The 20,680-nt window shown below is 41.5% G+C and overlaps 1 protein-coding gene across 2 annotated transcripts; it reads left to right on the forward strand.

The window, feature by feature from the left end:
* Positions 1-1,821: 1,821 nt before the first annotated feature.
* FAM3B (FAM3 metabolism regulating signaling molecule B) lies at positions 1,822-20,250 on the forward strand. Of its 2 annotated transcripts, none has more exons than XM_034753169.1 (8): positions 1,822-2,183; positions 10,032-10,175; positions 11,762-11,885; positions 13,312-13,370; positions 16,535-16,585; positions 17,179-17,266; positions 19,078-19,210; positions 20,045-20,250. In XM_034753169.1, exons 1-8 carry the CDS (start codon positions 2,165-2,167, stop codon positions 20,132-20,134), a joined length of 708 nt encoding a protein of 235 aa, XP_034609060.1. In that variant the 5' UTR covers positions 1,822-2,164; the 3' UTR covers positions 20,135-20,250. The 2 variants fall into 2 exon arrangements, with proteins under 2 accessions (XP_034609060.1, XP_034609069.1); XM_034753178.1 differs by lacking the exon at positions 1,822-2,183 and adding an exon at positions 3,029-3,188.
* Positions 20,251-20,680: the final 430 nt, after the last annotated feature.

Genomic DNA, 20,680 nt, shown 5'->3' on the forward strand with positions numbered 1-20,680 from the left:
GGCAATGGGATTTGTTACAGGGATTGGCTCCTGGATTAGTGTTTCTGTGGTGTGGTGTGTAGTTGCTGGTGAGTATTTGCTTCAGGTTGGGGGGCTGTCTGTAAGTGATGATTGGTCTGCCTTCCAAGGCCTGTGAGAGTGGGGGATCGTTTTCCAGGATAGGTTGTAGATCGTCGACGATGCGCTGGAGAGGTTTTAGCTGGGGGCTGTACGTGATAGCCAGTGCTGTTCTGTTGTTTTCCTTGTTGGGCCTGTCCTTTAGTAGGTGACTTCTGGGTACCCATCTCGCTCTATCAATTTGTTTCCTCGTTTCCCCAGGTGGGTATTATAGTTTTAAGAATACTTGATAGAGATCTTGTAGGTTGTATCTTAGGGCTTGGCTGTATACAATGGATCATGTGATGTATCCTGGATAGAAGCTGGAGGCATGTAGATAAGTATAGCCATCAGTAGATATCCCATATAGGGTGGTGTTTATGTGACCATCATTTATTTGCACTATAGTGTCCAGGAAGTGGATCTCTTGTGTGGACTGGTCCAGGCTGAGGTTGATGGTAGGGTGGAAATTGTTGAAATCCAGGTGAAATTCTTCAAGAGCCTCCTTCCCGTGGGTCCATATGATGAAGATGTCATCAATGTAGCGGAAATAGAGGAGGGGCGCTAGGGGACGAGAGCTGAGGAAGTGCTGTTCTTAAGTCAGCCATAAAAATGTTGGCATACTGTGGGGCCATGCAGGTACCCATAGCAGTGCCACTGACTAGAAGGTATAAGTTGTTCCCAAATCTGAAATGGTTGTGGGTGAGGACTAAGTCACAAAGCTCAGCCACCAGGTGTGCCATGGCTTCATCAGGGATACTGTTCCTGACAGCTTGTAGTCCATCCTCATGTGGAATATTGGTGTAAAGAGCTTCGACATCCATGGTGGCCAGAGGGTTGTTTTCAAGAAGATCACCAGTGCATTTTAGTTTCCTCAGGAAGTCAGTGTTGTCTCGCAGATAACTAGGAGTGCTGGTAGCGTAGGGTTTGAGGAGAGAGTCCAAATAGCCAGATAATCCTGCTGTAAGAGTGCCAATGCCTGAGATGATGGGGCGTCCAGGATTTCCAGGTTTTTGAATCTTGGGTAGCAGATAGAATACACCTGCCAGGGCTCTAGGGGTGTGTCTGTGCAGATTTGTTCCCATGCTGTAGCAGGGAGTTTCTTGAGCAGATGGTGTAGTTTCTTTTGGTGGTACTCAGTAGGATCGGAGAATAGTGGCATGTAGAATGTAGTGTTGGAGAGCTATCCATCCTCCAGATGGTCGAAATGACAGACTGTACTTCTACATAGAGTGCTTCTGCAGACGTGTACAGGCTGAAATAGTGAACAAACAGCATCACTTTCCCGATAACCTCAGCTGTACAGAATGCAACGCCATCCACAGCCTCAGGAACAACTCTGACATTATAATCAAAAGGGCTGACAACAGCGGTGCTGTAGTCATGACCAGGTCGGATTATGAACAGGGGGCTGCCACCAGACAACTCTCCAACACCACATTCTACAGGCCACTATCCTCCGATCCCACTGAGGATTACCTAAAGAAACTACACCATCTGCTCAAGAGACAAGGTGGGTGACCAACTTGTGTGGGTGAGCGAGACAAGTTTTTGATCTCCTGTTGAGCCCACCAGGGCACACCAGAGAGCATTTCCTGTAGGAAAGGTCGTGTACATTGTAAGTACAGCAGCGTTCCTGAGACTGAAACCGAAAGCGCCGGCAGTGGAGAAGAGTGCGGGCAGCGCTGCTGGCGGATGTACACGCCCCGGGGGGGCGGGGAGCGCTCCTATCACTTCTTCGCCCTACAGCCCAGCCCCGCAGGGTGCGCCGGCGGCCGAGCGGCCTTTGGCACCGCGATTGCCCAGCGGCCGCTCTCCCCGGGACAGCGCCGTCTCCTGGCTGCAAATCGGTCCCTGGCCGGGCAGAGAGCTCCGCTCCCAGCGCCGCAGGGGTGCCCGGCTATTACCGCATGTGACTCAGCCCGTCCCCGGGGCGTGCCCGCCCGAGCGCCCAGGTGCGGCTAGTTTGCGCTCGCCCGCCTGTCCCCGCAGCCCGGGGCGCGGCCGGGCTCTTGGCGGTGCAGGTGGCCGGCGGGAGCGCCACGGAGAAGCCCCGCTGCCCGGGAAGATGCGACTGGGCTGGAGCAGTGAGTAGGCGCCGCGCACAGGCGGGAGTGTGGACTAGCGGGCTGCCCCCTGCCCTGGGGCCGGGCTGGAGGCTGCGGGCGCGGGGAAGGGATGGCGGGCGCTGCTCGTTTCTCCCGGGGGCTGAGGGCAGATCCCCTCTCCCCGCGGCCCCCTTGCAGGGGTGTCGGGCTGGCCTCCAGAGCTCAGGGCTCAGCTTCCTGGTTCCCTCGGGCCGGCAGCGCAGCTCTGGACCCGGAGAAGAAACCTGTTGCTGCTTCTTCATGTTTGTCCCCCGATCGCTTCCGGGAGGCGCTTGGGACATTAGACGTGTTGGGGCTTCTCGTCGCCTCTCCCATTCCTGCTTCTCTTTGCACTTCACCTGGGCGTCTCCCCTCTCCCCAGCCACACTGGCACCGGCTGGGACCCGCTCTTTGCCCCGTCTGGCCACCTCTACACCTCCAAGTTTAATCGGCCCAGGCACGGGTGTGTCAGCGCAAGTGCATGTACTAACCACAAATGCTTGCATTGATGTAAAATGTAGTGCCCCACAGATAGGTAACTACCCCAGGGTGCCCTGCACCGCCTGGCTCTCTGCCTTGTGAATCATTTGCACGGTGTTCTGTGGGATACCGGTGATTTGCGAGGGGATTTTGAGGAGCGAGGGGTCATGTTCTGGAACCCCACTGAACTCAGGTGGGGTGATAGCACACATATCTCTTTGCCACCAAGTATATCACCAGAGAGGGATATTTTTTCATGGTTAGATAACAGCTAGTGAATCACTGATATCAAGGTAGACTGCTTAGGGAAGGTGCATGATGTTTGCATGTTTAAGAACATGTGATTTAAAAAAAAAACTGCAAGAAGGGACATTTTCCCCAACAGACAGATTACCACAGCAGATATTGAAATGCCAATATTGATCCTGGGGGGGATACAGCCTATCCCTTGCTCCTCTGGCTCGTGAAGCTGTACACTGGTCATCTTGGCAGCATCAAGGAAAGATTCAACTACCATCTCAACAGGTGCAGAATGACTGTAGAATATGCTTTTGGTACCGATTGAATGGACACTAGCACGGCTTATTCAGTAGGTTGGATCTCAGAGAGGAAAAATATCCTCCTAGTTATAACTACGTGTTGTGTAATGCACATCTGTGAGGCAAAGGGGTAAAAGCTGCCATCAGGATGAAGGGGCGAGATGGACAGACTGTCTGCAGCATTTGAACAGCAAGAGGCCAGGGCTATTGGAACAGCTAACTGTGGAGCTTTGCAGCTGAGGGAGATCTTAAAAGGCCGGTTTAACACTCAGCCATAGTGGTGTTGTCTAATGTTGTTATTAAATAAAATCTCTTGGGTGTTTCTTACTATGGGTGGGGCTTTGCTTCCTGCTATTCGCTGTAATTCCTGGTGTAAACTAATAAAGAACTTCATTATGTGCAAAGAAGCAGAGAACAAAGTCAAAGTGCAAACAAACAAATACAAAGTTAAAAAATCTTTTACCCACATTGTGACTTTAAAATCCCAAGTGAAAATAGAGGTAGGGCAGGGGAATATGCATGTCCATGTATCTGAAACCTGCAACAGTGTGGCTACATATACACTGCCAGGTGGCTTTCACAAGTACTGATGTATGTGGTGCTATTGTTCTCCTTGTTGTTCAGTGTGGAGTGAGAGGCATAAAGATGTACACCATGGTGCCACTTGGCATGGTGGTGGGAGTGTAGTGAGCAGCGACTAGTTTTAAATGAGGAGGAAGGCGGGGGAAGGAGAGAGAGATGAGCACACATTGGAAAAATTAACAAGCTTGCAGTTATGTAAGTAAACCACAAGAATGCGATAACTGAGTCCTTCGTCTAATTAGGCCTTTTGCTCTTTTGTATCTTTTTTTTTTTTTTAGGCACCAGTACACTTTTGACTAATTTATTTGCTCTTTCAGCACCAAGTTCATTACAGAATTTGACCAAACCAATAATTAAAAACTAATAATAATAATAACCCCCAACTGAACAATAAGAAACACTTGACTGATGCTCAACTGGGTGGACAGGCCTGCAGAGCCCTTGCTATTTTTTTTAAAGTTCTAAAATCAATTATTTTTTTCTGTGATTTTTAGTTCTAAAAATTTCAACCATTTTGATGCAAAAAGTTGTGACTCAACCTCCTTCACAAATATTGACTTGTGGTAGAAACCTGGATCTTTAACTTTTACATTCCATCAGAAACTTTCACCTTCTTTTTTCTGGCTTGACCTCTGACCTTTTTATTTTGGCTCAGTAACAGGTTCTCGGAATCATTTTCAATTTGGTCCTTGTGTTCCATTTCCTAGTTAATTAGATCAGGCCAAGTTTTCACTGAGACTGCAGTGATTTATAATACACCTCTACCCCGATATAGCGTTGTCCTCTGGAGCCAAAAAATCTTACCGCGTTATAAGTGTAACCGTGTTATATCGAACTTGCTTCGATCTGCCAGAGTGCGCAGCCCCCCACTACCACCCCCGGAGCACTGCTTTACTGCGTTATATCCGAATTCATGTTATATCGGGTTGCGTTATATCAGGGTAGAGGTGTATATTGTGTCTGTCCGGGTAGATCTGACTTCCATGGGCTCTGTAGACTCCCCCAGCCCAACAGCTTCGGGCTTGCAAGGCTCATATTAGCACTCTACAAATAGCTGTATAGACAGTGCTTTGAAGTTGCGACTTTGGCTTTGAAGCCTATGGAGGGCTCCTTTCTGAGGCACAACTTTAAAGCACTGTCTACAAAGCTCTTTTAGATCACTAGCCCAAGTCTGTTGACCTGGACTGGGAGGCTCACTTTTGCAGCTGTGTAGACGTACCCTCTGAAGCCTCTAAGTTTGCTTTTGTAATTCTAGTGCCATGTGGAAAATGTGCTTTTTTTTTTTTTTTTTTTTTAAATCAAAGGCCTTATCATATATATATATATATATATATATATATGCAAATTTCAACATTATTTATGGTCGCTGGATGTGGCTGTGGCGAGAGAAACTTTTTGAGAATTCTACCAAATGTCTTGGAGAAACTGGGAACACTAAGTTCCCTTTTTTCAACAAAAATGAATCTGATGGTGGTTACAGAAGAACATCTGAATGCATTTTAGAACTGATTAGGTTTTCCTTCTTCCTCAATGAGGTTCAAATACTGTGGTGAACACTCATATATTAGAAGCTAAGGATGAATCCAACTGAGACGTTCACTCATCTTTTTCATTTTACTTTTATTGCCAGAGCCAATGGCAAAGACTTCCTTGGGATATTTCTCTTCGTATTCTTGGCTGGTCTCTTCAGCAACTTGGACACAATATTCTCCTTTTTTCTATTTAGAAGTAAACTCAGTAGCATTAATTAGGAGTGCAGTTTTCTAAGGATGGCTGCTTATAGCTCTTGTAGGGTCATTTTTCATGTTTCATCATCTTTCCTTAATGTCAACGCTGATCCTTTTAGTTCTTCCTTTACTATTTCCTCTATTTCCATTGGAGTACTTAAGTGTTGTGAAGACATAGCCTTAACTTGAGTTATTTAAAGTTGCGTCTCTTGAGCTAGGCTAACTTGAGTGAATGTGGACACACTTTGGACTTGTCTTCACTGCAAAGTTAACTCAACATAGAACTTGAGTGTTGTGTCTAACTTGAGTCCCACATCCACACAAACTCTGAACTTGAATGTGGTGGTGCTTTTAACCCTTGCTGGCTGTCCCGTTGGGGGGTATAGGCTAACGCTTGAATTAGCACAACTCATCAGCTGCTAACTTGTGTCCACTCTAGAGAGTGGTCTTATCTCCCTTCAAATGCTGCTAGTCCTCCAGCACTTTTCCACAATTCCTCCCAGGTGCCCAGGAAATATAGAAAAGTCCTCCCACAATTCACTGAGAAAGAATTCATGGACCAAGTCCGCTAACTGCAACATTAAAAACCCTGTGATACGCCCCCAGAAGTCTTAGGCTATGTCGTTACTGACAAAAATGGTGTTTTTTTACCACAGGATAACTAACAAATATGTTAGCTATACTGCTGTAAAATCCTAGTGGAGATAAGGCACTACTTTTATTGAAAAGTAAACTAGGTGACGTCAGCTACAGACAGGAATATAGTACTGGCCTCATCCAAGGTATCTTGCAATAAACAATATAAGTGCTTTGTCTGTATTTAGGATTTTACAGTGGGATAACTGTTGTTTGTTATCTAGCTGTAAACAAACAAAAAAAACCCACCATCCCGCACACCTTTGTGTTAGTGAAGACAAAAGTGTAATGCCACACGAGTGAGTGCTGTGCCTGTGTGGACAAATCAGCTCAAGTGTTACGTGTTACTTTGGTGTGTGGCTGCTCCCGCTAGGGCTAGGCTAGCTCAAGAGGAATACTCAAGCATAGAAAACTTGAGTTAATTTTTCAGTGGAGACAATCGCAAAGAGTGGGTAAGTCGGTCGAATATTGTCTGGAGGAGTATACCCAAGGCTAAGTGCATCAATTATTTCTTTAAAATGCTTATTTTGTACTTCATTTACGGTAATGTGTAAAGGAAGGTTGCAAGGTTTTTGTTTTGTTTTTTTAATCAAGTGGAAAATTTTGCTTTTCAGATTTGTTTTAAATGGCATAAACACTGATTGACCTTTGCCTTTCTTTGGGTGCTGAAAATGAACAAAAGACTTCTCTTGAATTAAGCTAATGTTAAAAAGCTAAATAAGCCTGGAACAAGGTTCTTAACAGACCAGCATGGATATTTATATAATCATGACAATCTCTCACATGATCACCAAACTCATCAAAGTTCTGCTCTTTCACTTTGACAATTATATTCAGTGTCACATTTGATCTGCAAAAGGTGAAAGAAACTGAGTTTCTGCACTTTTTTGAGGATGACCATGAATCCTGTCTAGCTTGCTGCTTAGCAACTCTTGACATTGTTCACATTTTACTTCAGAAGAATCCTCTGTTGTCATTACTTAACTCCATTCAATTGTTTGTTTTTCTGTCACTCCCTTCAACTTCAGACATGTTGAATCAGATAAATCATAAGCTAGGGTTTAGCAATCAGTGAATGCTAAATACAGCTAGCCAAAATGTACTAAGACTTGACTCAATTTTTCAATACAATTTTTTATTGGAAATGTAATTTTTGATATATTTTGCAAAAATTACATCCTGTTTTCAACTAGCTCTTTTTCAATATCTAATTACCTCCATCTCTAGCATAGACCATGAGCAGCTTAACTTAGTTGTTAAAAAACCTGTATAAATTGGATAATAATTAGAGCGCTGGTCAAAATCTTTTTCCATCAGAAATGTCATTTTGTTGCAATCTAAACTCTCAGCAATGTGTCAGTGTTGATGAAATTTCATTTTTAAAAAAAATCAAAATGAAGCATTCTGTTATGGTCAAAATGTTCTGTTTTGACTTCTGTGAACTGGGACATTTCAATTTTCCATTTTGAAATGACTTTTTCTCCAATTTTTATTTTACATTCTAAATTATAATATAAAAAGTCAAAAAAAGTCAAAATGGATACAAAATATTTTGATTTTATTGAAGTGTAATGTTTCACCTGGCCTGAAATTGATTTTTTTTTTTTTTTTTTTTACAAATTCCATTTTGCGGGAAATTTAGAAATTTCCACTGTGACGGGGCAAGGTCAGATGACTATAGGAAAGTAGAGTGAAACAGGTATGTTAGCCACAGGCTAAACAAATCCCTGTTACCATGGCAAATGGCAGTTGCTCTAGGTTAATCAAGACACCTGGGGCCAATTAAGAGCCTTCTAGAAAGCAGTGGAGACAGGTTGATTGGGACAAATGAAGCCAATTAAGGGCTGGCTGGAACTAGTTAAAAGCCTCCCAGTTAGTGGCGTGTGTCAGGAGCTGTAGGAGGAAGCCGCGCTGCCTGAGAAACTGGGTGGGAAAAACCCATCAGGCACAAGGAAGGATGCCCTGAGGTAAGGGTGAAGTATCATAGAATATTAGGGTTGGAAGGGACCTCAGGAGGTCATCTAGTTCAACCCCCTGCTCAAAGTAGGACCAATCCCCAGACAGATTTTTGCCCCAGATCCCTAAATGGCCCCTTCAGGGATTGAACTCACAACCCTGGGTTTGGCAGGCCAATGCTCAAACCACTGAGCTATCCCTGTTGAAGAAGTGGGGGCTACTGTGGGAAGTGGCCTAGGGAATTGTACTCCTCCTGTTTCAAAAAGTCAGCTACAAATAGCTGCTACTATTAGAGTCCCTGGGCTGGAGCCCAGAGTAGAGTGCGGGCCTGGGCTCCCTCCCCCCCCTTTCCTCGATTAATACTGTGAGACAACAGAGACTATGTGAGGGAGGGTAGTGTCTCCTCACCTCCCTTGCTGGCTTATGATGAAAATGGCTCAGTAGGCAGTGACCCTTGCCCCTAGAGAGAGAAGGGCTACGTGGAGGGACACAGTGAGCCTCTGAGGCTAGCGTAATCCGCCTGAAAGCGCGGGACCCACGGAAACAAGGTCGGAGCTTTGTCACACCACGTAGCAAATTAGCATGAAAAAAATTCAGCATTTCAGAATTTGACGTGAAACAGAAATGTTGGTTCCTGTACAGCCCTAGTGCTAATGTTTTAACGTGATTTATTTAAATGCTGTTTTAACTTGCATCATTTTAAACTTAGCCCACCTACCACTCCAGTATAGACGGGACCTAGCTTGCTGGGATTGTGCTAAAGCACGGGGAATTTGTGAACTTTTTGCTCAGGAATTTGATTTGGGAACTATCCATATATCCCATATTTATTCCTGAGAAAGGAAACTTAAAAATAAACAAGAGACTCTCCAAATTTGATGTTCAGGCCTGATTTTCTTGTCTGAACTGCTGAATATTGTAAAAAAGCTCCCATGTTTTCCCTGGCCCTTCCCCATCTTCCAGCCCTCCAAAAAGGCTGCATTTCAGTGATGGTCAAAGTAGTTCCTTAATGAACACAGTGTACATACTCACAATGTGAAGTGCTTGGGTCATTTTGGGGTGAAAGATGCAATAGAAATGTGATATTTTATTAACATAGGGGAAGGGGGTATGACACTTTTCTCCAGGTCCAGGTATACATTTTTATTTTTGGAGAAGGGGTAACCAAGTGTCTGATACAATGTGGCTATATTTATCAGCTTCACTCCCAAAAACATAGCAAATACACACCTGTCTCCTTGCCTATATAGACACTACTATAGCTTCTACAATAGTGATGGAAATTATAATATAATTGAGAGCGGCTCGACTAGTGGTTGCTGTCACTCCACATCTCTGCAGGCTTCTGGGCCTCCAGAGGTGTGCAAATCTAGATTTCACAACTCCACCCTCACTCTGAACCCCAACTCCATTTACATATCTGCCTATTCAGGCCTAGCTTAGTCTCCTCCTGTATTTCAAAGAGTATACAAAGAGCCCGCTGTGAGCTATCTGTAGGGTAGGGTTTTAAACTGCCACCTATCACCGTAGCATCTGGGTGCTGCCAATCTAAAATGGATAACAATAGCTAAGTCTCTAGATGATTTCATGGAATCTCTGGCATGTCTCCTTTTCCAGGGTCAAACCTCTGCTTGGGGATAGAATGGGTTTTTTTGATGTTAGTTGTGTTTTAAGACTTTTTTTTTCCTTTTTTAGTGGTGGAAGGGGTTGTCATTGTTGAGTGCTGCGCTCACTCTGTCTGCAGCCCCACCAAAGATCTCCAGTGGTGTGGAATGCCTGTGCATTAGGACTGAATTTCATGCTCTCAAAGTATTGTATTTGTGTAGCAGCGCCATAGAAGATACTATATTTTTAGTAGCCCTGTGTAGACTTCTTATCACATGCTGCCTTTTTTCGCATTAAATAATGGATTTGTTGTTTCTTATCAGACCTTGTGAAGTTATCAGGACTTATGTTAGCATCAGTGTGTGCTTGGTATTTGGGATACCTGTTTGCAGATATCGTACCTGAAGATTCGCTATCATCAGCTATCGAAAATCTTCAGAGTATTGGAGAGAAACCAGTACTTAAGGGTATGTGGTACATGACTTTTTTTCCTACTAATATGCAGTATATTATAAGTGAAGCACAGTGTTTGTAATTTAACCTGCAAATGGGTTGTTAGTTACCGAATAATTGGTTATGTATTGCTCTCCTAAGAGGGCTGTCAATTAATCACAGTTAACTCACACGATTAACTCAAAAAAACTGCGATAAAAAAAATCAGTTGCGATTAATCAGTTTTATTCGCACTCTTAAACACTAGAAATTTATTAAATTTTTTGGATGTTTTCTACATTTTCAAATATATTTATTTCAGTTACAACACAGAATACAAAGTGTACAGTGCTCACTTTATATTATTTTTATTACAAATATTTTCACTGGAAAAATGATAAAAAAAAATAATTTTCAGTTCACCTCAGACAAGTATTGTAGTGCAATCTCTTTATTGTGAAAGTGGAACTTACAAATGTTACATAACTGCATTCAAAAACAAAACAATGTAAAACTTTAGAGCCTACAAGTCTACTCAGTCCTACTTCTTGTTCAGCCAATCACTAAGATAAAAAAGTTTGTTTACATTTATAGGAGATAATGCTGCCCGCTTCTTATTTACAGTGTCACTTGAAAGTGAGAACAGGAGTTCACATGGCACTTTTGTAGCCGGCATTACAAGATATTTACGCGCCAGATATGCTAAACGTTCGTATTCCCCTTCATGCTTTGGCCACCATTCCAGAGGACAAGCTTCCATGTTGATGATGCTCGTTAAAAATAATGTGTTGATTATATTTGTGACTGAACTTCTTGGGGGGAGAATTATGTCTCCTGCCCTGTTTTACCCGCGTTCTGCCATAGATTTCATGTTAGAGCAGTCTTGGATGATGACCCAGCACATGATGTTCATTTTAAGAACACTTTCACTGCAGATTTGACAAAACGCAAAGCAGGTACGGCACTTGACTCAAGGTTTAAGAATCCGAAGTGCCTTCCAAAATCTGAGAGGAACAAGGTGTGGAGCATGCTTTCAGAAGTCTTAAAAGAGCAACACTTTGATGCAGAAACTGCAGAATGTGAACCACCAAAAAAGAAAATCAACCTTTTACTGGTGGCATCTGACTCAGATGATGAAAATGAACATGTGTTAGTCTGCACTGCTTTGTATCATTATTAAGCAGAACCCATCATGAGCATGGACGCATATTCCCTGGAACGGTGGTTGGAGCACGAAGGGACATATGAATCTTCAGCGCATTTGGCACATAAATACCTTGCGACACTGGCTACAAAAGTGCCTGTTCTCACTTTCAGGTGACATTGTAAGCAAGAAATGAGCAACATTATCTCCTGCAAATTGTAACCAAACTTGTTTGTCTGAGCAGTTGTCTAAGCTTGTAGTATTCTAGAACACTGGTCAAAAGATCATCTCAGAGGACTGCTGGGACCCATTCTCCCCAATCAAATTCCTCATTCCTCTCTACCCTCATTTGGCAAGCAGGTGCCAATTTCAAGCTCATATAAATCTGCAGTGTTTAATTAAGTGGTCATTTTGGTATATGAATGATGTTTACATAGTGCTCAAACAAAGCATGTTCTGCTTTCTTATTCACTACAGCGCCACCCCCCAAAAGACAGAAATGTGACCATTGGTCTCCGTGCTCACCTGGGAGCTATGCTTATCGATTACTCAGTGGTGGTGGCAAGGAAAAGTTTGCCAAGATTTGTTTTGAAGATGAGCTGTAAGTACCAGTCTACTTTGAGTCGAAGCAAGGACTGCCTGGAGTAATAGGGACATTTTGGTTTAGCAACAGACTAAACATTTATTATTAAGAAACATTTCTTGGATTAACGCAAACTTTGTAACACACAACCACCAGTCTTGGGGTTTTCCCCTTTCAATACTATTTACCATGCTATGCTCCTGAAGTCCCTCAAGCAAGAAACCACCTCCTCTGTAAAGTATAGGTGTGATTCTAGGACAGTCACACAGCAAATGAGGCACGCTTGGAAATCCAGAGGTGGGATTCATTTAGATGTTGTGATTTTTAATTTAATGATTCTAAACTTTTTTTAAATCCTCATCAATTTTGTTACCTCTGATCCATGTGTTTTCTCCCTTTGGATAGCTCATTGCTTTCTCATCATTGTGTCAAAATGCTGTTTTCATTGAAGTCAGTGCCAAAATTTTCACTGACTTTATTGAGGCAAAAATTTGACTCGGTGTCCTTCTTTCTGTGCAGCTGACACACCCCTGGCATTTTGATTTCTCTCTCTTCTGACTACATGAGTGGCTTCATTGTGTCAACTCTTGGATCTCTTATAACTTTAAACCCTGAATAATTCTGTTCCATCTGTGTAGAGAATAACCCCACCCTTTTTTTTAGCCCATTACCAACACTAAACCCCACCTAATTTTCTCTGTTCCATGGCATCTTTCCAATCTCCCTCACTGTATGTATTCTGAAAGTATACTTCTGTTTCTTTGACACTTTAGATTTTTTCCTGTTAGTCTACTTTGTCATTTTGTTTTATCTGTGCTTGTGTCACTAAAGTAGTCTTTCTATTCTATCTCTAACTTTTTTTTTAACCTTGCATCTTGGCTTTTCTCTTTTTTGTCCATATACACTGCTTTGGGCCAAGATTTTCAAAAGTGATTAATGATTGTGGGTGCCTCAGGTTTCAGATTCACAACTTGAAACACTGTAAAAGGGCCTAATTTTCAGAGGTTGGATGCTCAGTGCATTCTGAAAATCAGGCCTCTTTACAGTATATCTAGTTAGGGACTTAAAAACTGAGGCCCTTAAAATCAATAGTCACTTCTGAAAATCTTGGTGTAGAGCTGTGGTGAAGATACACTGGCCTATTCTATAAATCTGCATGGAATGATGCCGCAAAACTAATGATTTTCTCTGGCATTGTTTTTACTCTGCTTGTGCTGCACTTGTACAGGCTACAGTGTTGAACTAGACTCATTATGGGCTCTCTGGAGGAAACTGTCCAATGTGCCATACATTTTTAAGACATGACTCCATTGCTTTCAGCAGACTCCTCAGTTAAACGACTAACCTAAAAACAAGAATACCAGGAATGACTTTGCATAGGTAAATATCACAGCCCTTCTGGAAGTACAATTCCTGACTTATGGTGTATTTATTTCAATTTCAGGCTCATAAGTGAACAGAAGGGTAATGTTGGAAGAGGTATCAATATTGCCATCGTGAATTGTAAGTAAGAAAAGAATGTTATGGGGACAATGATAGTACACTAAGAAAAATGATTTTGCATGTCTGAGATGCAATCTAACAGTCTTCCTTCTATATTTTTTAAACTACCATTTCCTCTCTATTGGATGCTTATGAAAGTAGAGTAACGAAGCACAATAATTGTCTGTCACTCCTAGTCACTTTTAGTGTAGCCTTGCAATGTATGAATGACTGAAAACCACAGCCTTCTCTGTGGCAGTAGTACAGAGACTGCCACATTCACATCTTCCACTGCCTTAGAGGAGTTCTGTTTCCTTAAACAGCAGCAGCTGGTAACTTTCTAGTTTTATCCGATTCAAATTCATCTCCGCTTTAACAACAATAAAAAGAAGCACTTGAAGAAAAAAATCTTAGAATAGTGGGGAAACAAAAACAAACAAACAAACAAAAAAGCTTGTTAAATTTTCAGTGGATGAGAATGGACAACCATGAAAATTTGTCCAAGTGGCCCTGGATTTTAAATTGGAGAGAGTAGAATTACTTTGCATGTCACATAAAAGAAATTTCTTAGTTCTCTAATAACTAGGATGAGGTGCAATATATTTAATAGTGGTCCCTCCTGTGAGGAATAAGAGTCCTGAGTCTGGAAAACAAGCTCAGATGTAGTGTGGTGTTTACTTTAACCCAAAAATGTTGCAATATTAAAAAAAAAAAAAAAAAAGTTTTTGCTTACTCACTTGGAAGGTAAATGGATGCATAAACAGAACAAAGAACCAAGTTGTGTACATTGGTGTGGCTCCAATGAGGAAGGAGATATCCTGTTTATACCAGCTGAGGAGCTGGTCCAAAATTTTCATTTCCTTGTCACCAAACTTATCTTGCATTTTTAGTTTATATTTAAAAAAAAAAAATCATAAAGGATTTAGTGACCACAGTAGACAACCAACTGAACATGAGTTCTTCGTGTGAGACTGTAGTTAAGAGGTGATCATGATCCTGGAAGGTATAAGTAGAGGAATATCAAGTAGGAGTAGGGAGGTGCTATTACCTCTGTACGTGGCATTAGTGAGACCATTACTGGGATATTGTGTCTAGCTCTGGGGTCTACACTTAAAGAAAATGTTGAAGAAAATGGAAAGGGTTCAGAAAAGAGCAACATGAATGATTTGAGAGCAGCAAACCTTTAATAATGAGAGACTACAGAAGCTGACCCTAATTAGTTTATCCAAGAAAAGAGGTGACTTCATTGTGGTCTTCAAGTACCTCATGGGGAAGAGACAGCTGTTTAATCTAGCAGAAGAAGGCATAACACGATCCAGTGATTGGAAACTAGACAAATTCAGACTAGAAATACAGTGCAAATTTTAAACTGTGAAGGTAATTAACCATTGGAGCAACTTACTTTACTAATATAGTGAATTCTCTTGAAGTCTTTACATCAAAACTAAATCTCTTTCTGAAGGATCTGCTACAACTTAAACATACGTTATGGATTTGATGTTGAAATTATTTAGTGGGGTTCTGTGGCCTGTGTTATGCAGGAGGTCAGACCAGATAGTCACAGTGGTCCTTTCGGGCCTTAAAATCTGTGGAAAATATTGCAGAATAGAATATCTTCCATCCTTCCACTGAGAGGTAGTTTCTGGCTAAACAAATATTCACATGTACTCCTTAATTATCTTGCTTCTTTTATCCACTGGTTCAGATAGAAAAGTGGACATATCTAACATTTCAATACAGTAAAACATCCTCTGCATATTTTCTAATTAATTAAACCTCTCCAACACTACTTTTTTTTTTTTTTTTTTGTAGCATCACTTTAATATGTTAATTCACATTGCTGTCCCCTTTCTGTTCTGAATGAACAGTTTTTGTTGTTAAGGAAGAGAAAATTATAAACCAAGATTAACAACACAGAGAGGAAAAAGCAATATTCCACATACAAGCACAGTAAAATCCAGCATCCTCAGTTTGGTGTGATCTCTGGTCTCTGCTCAGGAGAGGCCCAGGTCTGGAATGTTATTTCTCCACTTCTGGACTCTGCCTCCTGAATTGTGGAGAATAAACTTTTACAGAGTCCTGTGCTTTTAAGATACTTCCCCCTCCCCTATGATTCTGCCAAGGATGAGAGCCAAGATGAGCCGGAAAGAGGGCAGCAATTGCCAAATCTTCCCACTGAGTGGCACCATACAGTGCTCCAGAGGAAAGCATCCTACTCTACCTGGACGTGTGTGTCTTATGTAACTGATAAATGCCTGACTCAGTTTGGCATTTGAAAGTGTAACATGAAAATCGGTTACTGGTTTTGCAGTTTTCCTACTAGCAAAAAAAGATGTTCCATGAATTTTGTCAAAGAATTTTGAAATCTTGAGAATTACCTCCATTTTTACATCTGTTTCATAAATTCAAAAATAGGCCCATTTGAACAACAATGAAATTAATTGTGATTATTGACCAAGATTTGCTAAAATGACTAGTGTGTCTGGGAGCCTAACTTGAGCCACTAGAAAGAGGCCAGATTTTTCAGAAAGTGCTGAGCACCTGTCCATTGAAAATTAGGGCTATTGAAATTGTCTCAATTCGGGCCTCCAAAATCAACAGCCATTTGAAAACCTTAGCCGTTGTTAGGAACTAGTATAAAGTGTATATGCAAGTACCAAAGTTCATGATACAATTCACTCATTCTTTTAAACATAAAGTAAAAAAGTAAAGCCAATTCCGTTATTTGAAAGAATCTGGGCAGAAATCTTTTCTGTCATGCTACAATTTTGGTGTAGTTCAGTTGCACGATAGCTGTAATTGATCACTTCTGTGTACCATTGGTGGGCAGGAATTAATGCTGTCAAGGATCACACACACACACAATCACACACACACACACGATTAATTGTCGGAACTTGGAAGGAAATCTGGCACTAATGAAAACTTGAAACTGTAATAATATAGAATACTACATGCACTTATTTGTGGTTATCAGAAGGGTAGCTGCGTTAGTCTGTATCCACAAAAACAATGAGGAGTCCAGTGGCACCTTAAAGACTAACAGATTTAAAATAAATCTGTTAGTCTTTAAGGTGCCACCGGACTCCTCATTGTTTTTATTTTTAGTAATAACCATTGTTTACTTTCCTCTTACATATCCCTTTCCTTCCCCGTATTTAAAGTGTACTATTTCTTTATTGCAGATAAAACAGGAAAAGTTATATCTACAGAGTTTTTTGACATGTGGGAAGGAGGTAAGAGCCAAAGTATCACCAAATAAAAGTAGCAGAGGGTCTCTTGTAGACACTTTTTTCCATACAGAAGAAATTTGGACTAAAAGTATTTTTTTTTTTTTCAATTAAATATTTGACAGTTGCTAAAGATCTCCAAGAATGATCAGTAATTAATATAAAACAGATGGCAAAACAGATTTATCTCTGCTCATCTGGAGTACTTCACAGTTTAATACTAAAGAAAAAAACTAAATTGCGTCAGGCCTTTATTTTATTTCTAGATTGCTGTGCTGTAGGCGATCAGACTAGGTGATCATGATGGTCCCTTCTGACCTTAGTCTGAGTCTAATCTGTCTCTTCCTACTTATTCCAGAGCTCCTGAGAGGTGCTGATCATTCTGTACCCTCACAGTCTTCTGTGGGAGTTGAACGCAGTCAGTACCTTTCAGGATTGGGCCCTCTGCATGGGAATGGGGAAATTATCTGGCTAGAGAAAAATAAGTAACTTACTTCTGTTTTTTGGAGAAGCAAAGCTGCAAAGTAGCAATAAGATGAGTATATGGTGTTTTGTGCATCAGCATGGGGGTAATGAATAATCATTTGTTGTATCAACAGACTTCTCGGGACCCATGACTACTTTCATTAAAAATGCACCTCAAGGGTCACTTCTCTTGATGGTGACCCATGATGATGGAAGCAGCAGGTAAGCAAGCATTTGTGTACCAGCCCAGTGCTAGAATAATAAATGGCTTACAACTCTTCGAGGAGAGGAAAGTGATCAGGAACAGTCAGCATGAATTCACCAAGAGCAAGTCATGCCTGACTAACCTAATTGCCTTCTATGATGAAAGAACGCTCTGTGGATGAGGGGAAAGCAGTGGACGTGTTATTCCTTGACTTTAGCAAAGCTTTTGATATGGTCTCTCGCAGTATTCTTGCCAGCAAGTTAAAGAAGTATGGGCTGGATGAACGGACTATAAGGTGGATAGAAAGCTGGCTAGATCATCAGGCTAAACTGGTAGTGATCAATCGCTCCATGTCTAGTTGGCAGCCAGTATCAAGCGGAGTGCCCCAAGAGTCGGTCCTGGGGCCGGTTTTGTTCAATATCTACATTAATGATCTGGAGGATGGCATGGATTGCACCCTCAGCAGGTTTGCAGATGACCCTAAACTGGGAAGAGTGGTAGATATGCTGGAGGGTAGGAATAGGATACAGAGGGACCTAGACAAATTAAAGGATTGGGCCAAAAGAAATCTGATGAGGTTCAACAAGGACAAGTGCAGAGTCCTGCACTTAGGACGGAAGAATCCCGTGCACTGCTACAGACTAGGGACTGAATGTCTAGGAAGCAGTTCTGCAGAAAAGGACCTAGGGGTTACAGTGGACGAGAAGCTGGATATGAGTCAACAGTGTGCCCTTGTTGCCAAGAAGGCTAACGTCATTTTGGGCTGTATAAGTAGGAGCATTGCCAGCAGATCGAGGGACGTGATTGTTCCCTTCTGTTCGGCATTGGTGAGGCCTCATCTGGAGTACTGTGTCCAGTTTTGGGCCCCACACTACAAGAAGGATGTGGAAAAATTGGAAAGAGTCAGGCGGAGGGCAACACAAATGATTAGGGGGCTGGGGCACATGACTTATGAGGAGCGGCTGAGGAAACTGGGATTGTTTAGTCTGCAGAAGAGAAGAATGAGGGGGGAATTTGGTAGCTGCTTTCAACTACCTGAAAGAGGGTTCCAAAGAGGATGGAGCTAGACTGTTCTTAGAGGTGGTAGATGACAGAACAAGGAGTAATGGTCTCAAGTTGCAGTGCGGGAGGTTTAGGTTGGATATTAGGAGGGTGGTGAAGCACTGGAATGGGTTACCTAGGGAGATGGTGGAATCTCCTTTCTTAGAGGTTTTTAAGGTCAGGCTTGATGAAGCCCTGGCAGGGATGATTTAGTTGGTGTTGGTCCTGCTTTGAGCAGGGGGTTGGACTAGATGACCTCCTGAGGTCCCTTCCAACCCTGATATTCTATGAACTCAGGGTTGCAACCTTCTGAGAAGCAAAAGTTGTTACAGCTTGAGCTATGACCAGGTTTAATCACTTACCTCCTTCTCTCAGTCATTTGATGCTGTTCCATTCAACACTTGCCCATATATAACACAGCCTGTACCTCTCAGACACTGAGATTACATGAAATTTGTTCCAACAATAAAATGTACAAAAGAGAGAGAATCCCTCATAACATAGAATTCTTCTCTCTGCTCCCTTGTGCAAACTCATTGTCTTTTATTAACATTGGTGGAGTTGCACAGGTATAAGTGGGGGTAGAATTTGGTACAATTAATTTTATGGCACACTACTAGACAGTTCTCCAGTAGAAGATACAGGAAGGCTTTAAAAATTATTCATTAATAAGAAATCAGAAATTACACATCAAATATCAACAGACTATATCCTTTTTTACATAACTTATTTTTAAAGTTCTGAATTTCAAAGTCTCCAATGTTAAATTTTTCAACTCTTCTACTAGACTAAACGATGGTGCAAAAAAAGCAATAGCAGAGCTTGGCAGTAAAGAAATATGGAACATGAAGTTCAGGTCAAGCTGGGCCTTTATAGCTGCCAAAGGTTTCAACCTACCAGATGACATTCAAAAAGAAAAGGTAGGGTTTATTTTGTTTTCTGATTTGTTTTTTAAAACTATAAAATTTTCACAAATCCTTCACAACCTTGTGTTTGTGACTTCTTTCTGGAAACAAGTTTCCAAAAGTGACTAGTCATTTAGGGTGTCAATTTTTGAAAGCCTAACTTTTGAGAGACCTTTAAGGAGGTCTGAATTTCGGAGGGCAGGTGCTCAGCATTTTCTGAAAATCAGGACCCTTTAAGAGTCTCAAGATGGACATTCAGGCAGGGAGATGCCCAAAATTGCAAGTCACTTTTGAAAATCTTGGCCTCCTCAGACTTGAGGAAAATTTAACAGGAATAATTTCTGTATCAGAACTTCTCCTTATAGCAGTGGTATTTTCATTTAAATGTTTCGTACAGTCATCTTTCTGTGATGCAAAGAGGGGAAAGAAATCAATATGCTTGGCCCAGCTCAGTTTCCACAGATTTCTCTAACTTTTCTATTTGCCAAAGATTATTGGAGTTATCCCTAGTTTCACATCTTTCCCAGAGTGTTGTTGGATGTTACTTACTGAAACAAATTACCTACAGGAAATACTTCAACATCATTGTCCTATACTATGAGGTCTTCTGGGCAATAAGGGGCTTGGGTTATAACATTCTGAGGAACTATTATATAATAGAGAATGGGGTGAGGAGGTTAAGATCAGCAAAATGTGAAGTGTACCTGATGATTTCCAAGCCCCTGCCCCCATATCTTTTCCCTCTTGCTACGCAGGGAGGCAGGAAGTTTTCCCGACTAGTGATGACTATCTATAAACGATAAACTGAAGGTTGATTTTTATTTTTTTATTTTTTTTATTTTAAACCAGATCAACCATTCTGACAATAGCAAGAACAGATATAATGGCTGGCCAGCTGAAATCCAGATAGAAGGTTGTATCCCAGTAAACCTGATCTGATCTTACATTTTGCTAATAAAGTCATAGAAATTATTTTTATATATGGTTGCAGTCATAAAACCAATAAGCATCTAAACAGCTGCTATAAACTAATAAAGTCATATATACAATTTTAACCACTTGTTCTTCAGAGGTTGTATTCTGCAATTGGTCTGAAAGCAAATTCCTGTTTCAATGACAGGTACAGATAAAATAATCAATTTTCTGGTCTGTAAGTATGATGGTATGGTAGATCTGCCAGGATTATCAAAATGGTACCGTATTGTCACTGTGAATGGCAAGTCTAATTTTTTATAGGGTGCTTTCTGCTCTAGGTTTTAGGAGGTAACACGATATAAAACCAAATTCTATTTCTTCTATCACAGAAACCCTAGCAGTGAAACAGATTACTCTGATGCAGTGAATTGGTAATTCTTTATCTCCTAAGAAAAGTTTGAATTGCCATTACTTTTAATGTACATGCGTACTGATGATTAACCTATTCTAGCAATCACCCGAGAGTCACCCGAGAGAGAGCTGATTGATCTATACCCTTAAATTTCATGG

The sequence above is a fragment of the Trachemys scripta genome, chromosome 1, assembly GCF_013100865.1.
Source record: "Trachemys scripta elegans isolate TJP31775 chromosome 1, CAS_Tse_1.0, whole genome shotgun sequence".
Lineage (NCBI taxonomy): Eukaryota > Metazoa > Chordata > Testudines > Emydidae > Trachemys > Trachemys scripta.

Coding starts and splice junctions, on each gene's coding strand:
- FAM3B (XM_034753169.1), top strand. Junction 10,176..11,761: donor AGAGAAACCAGTACTTAAGG/GTATGTGGTACA, acceptor TATTCACTACAG/CGCCACCCCCCAAAAGACAG. Junction 17,267..19,077: donor CATGATGATGGAAGCAGCAG/GTAAGCAAGCAT, acceptor CTCTTCTACTAG/ACTAAACGATGGTGCAAAAA.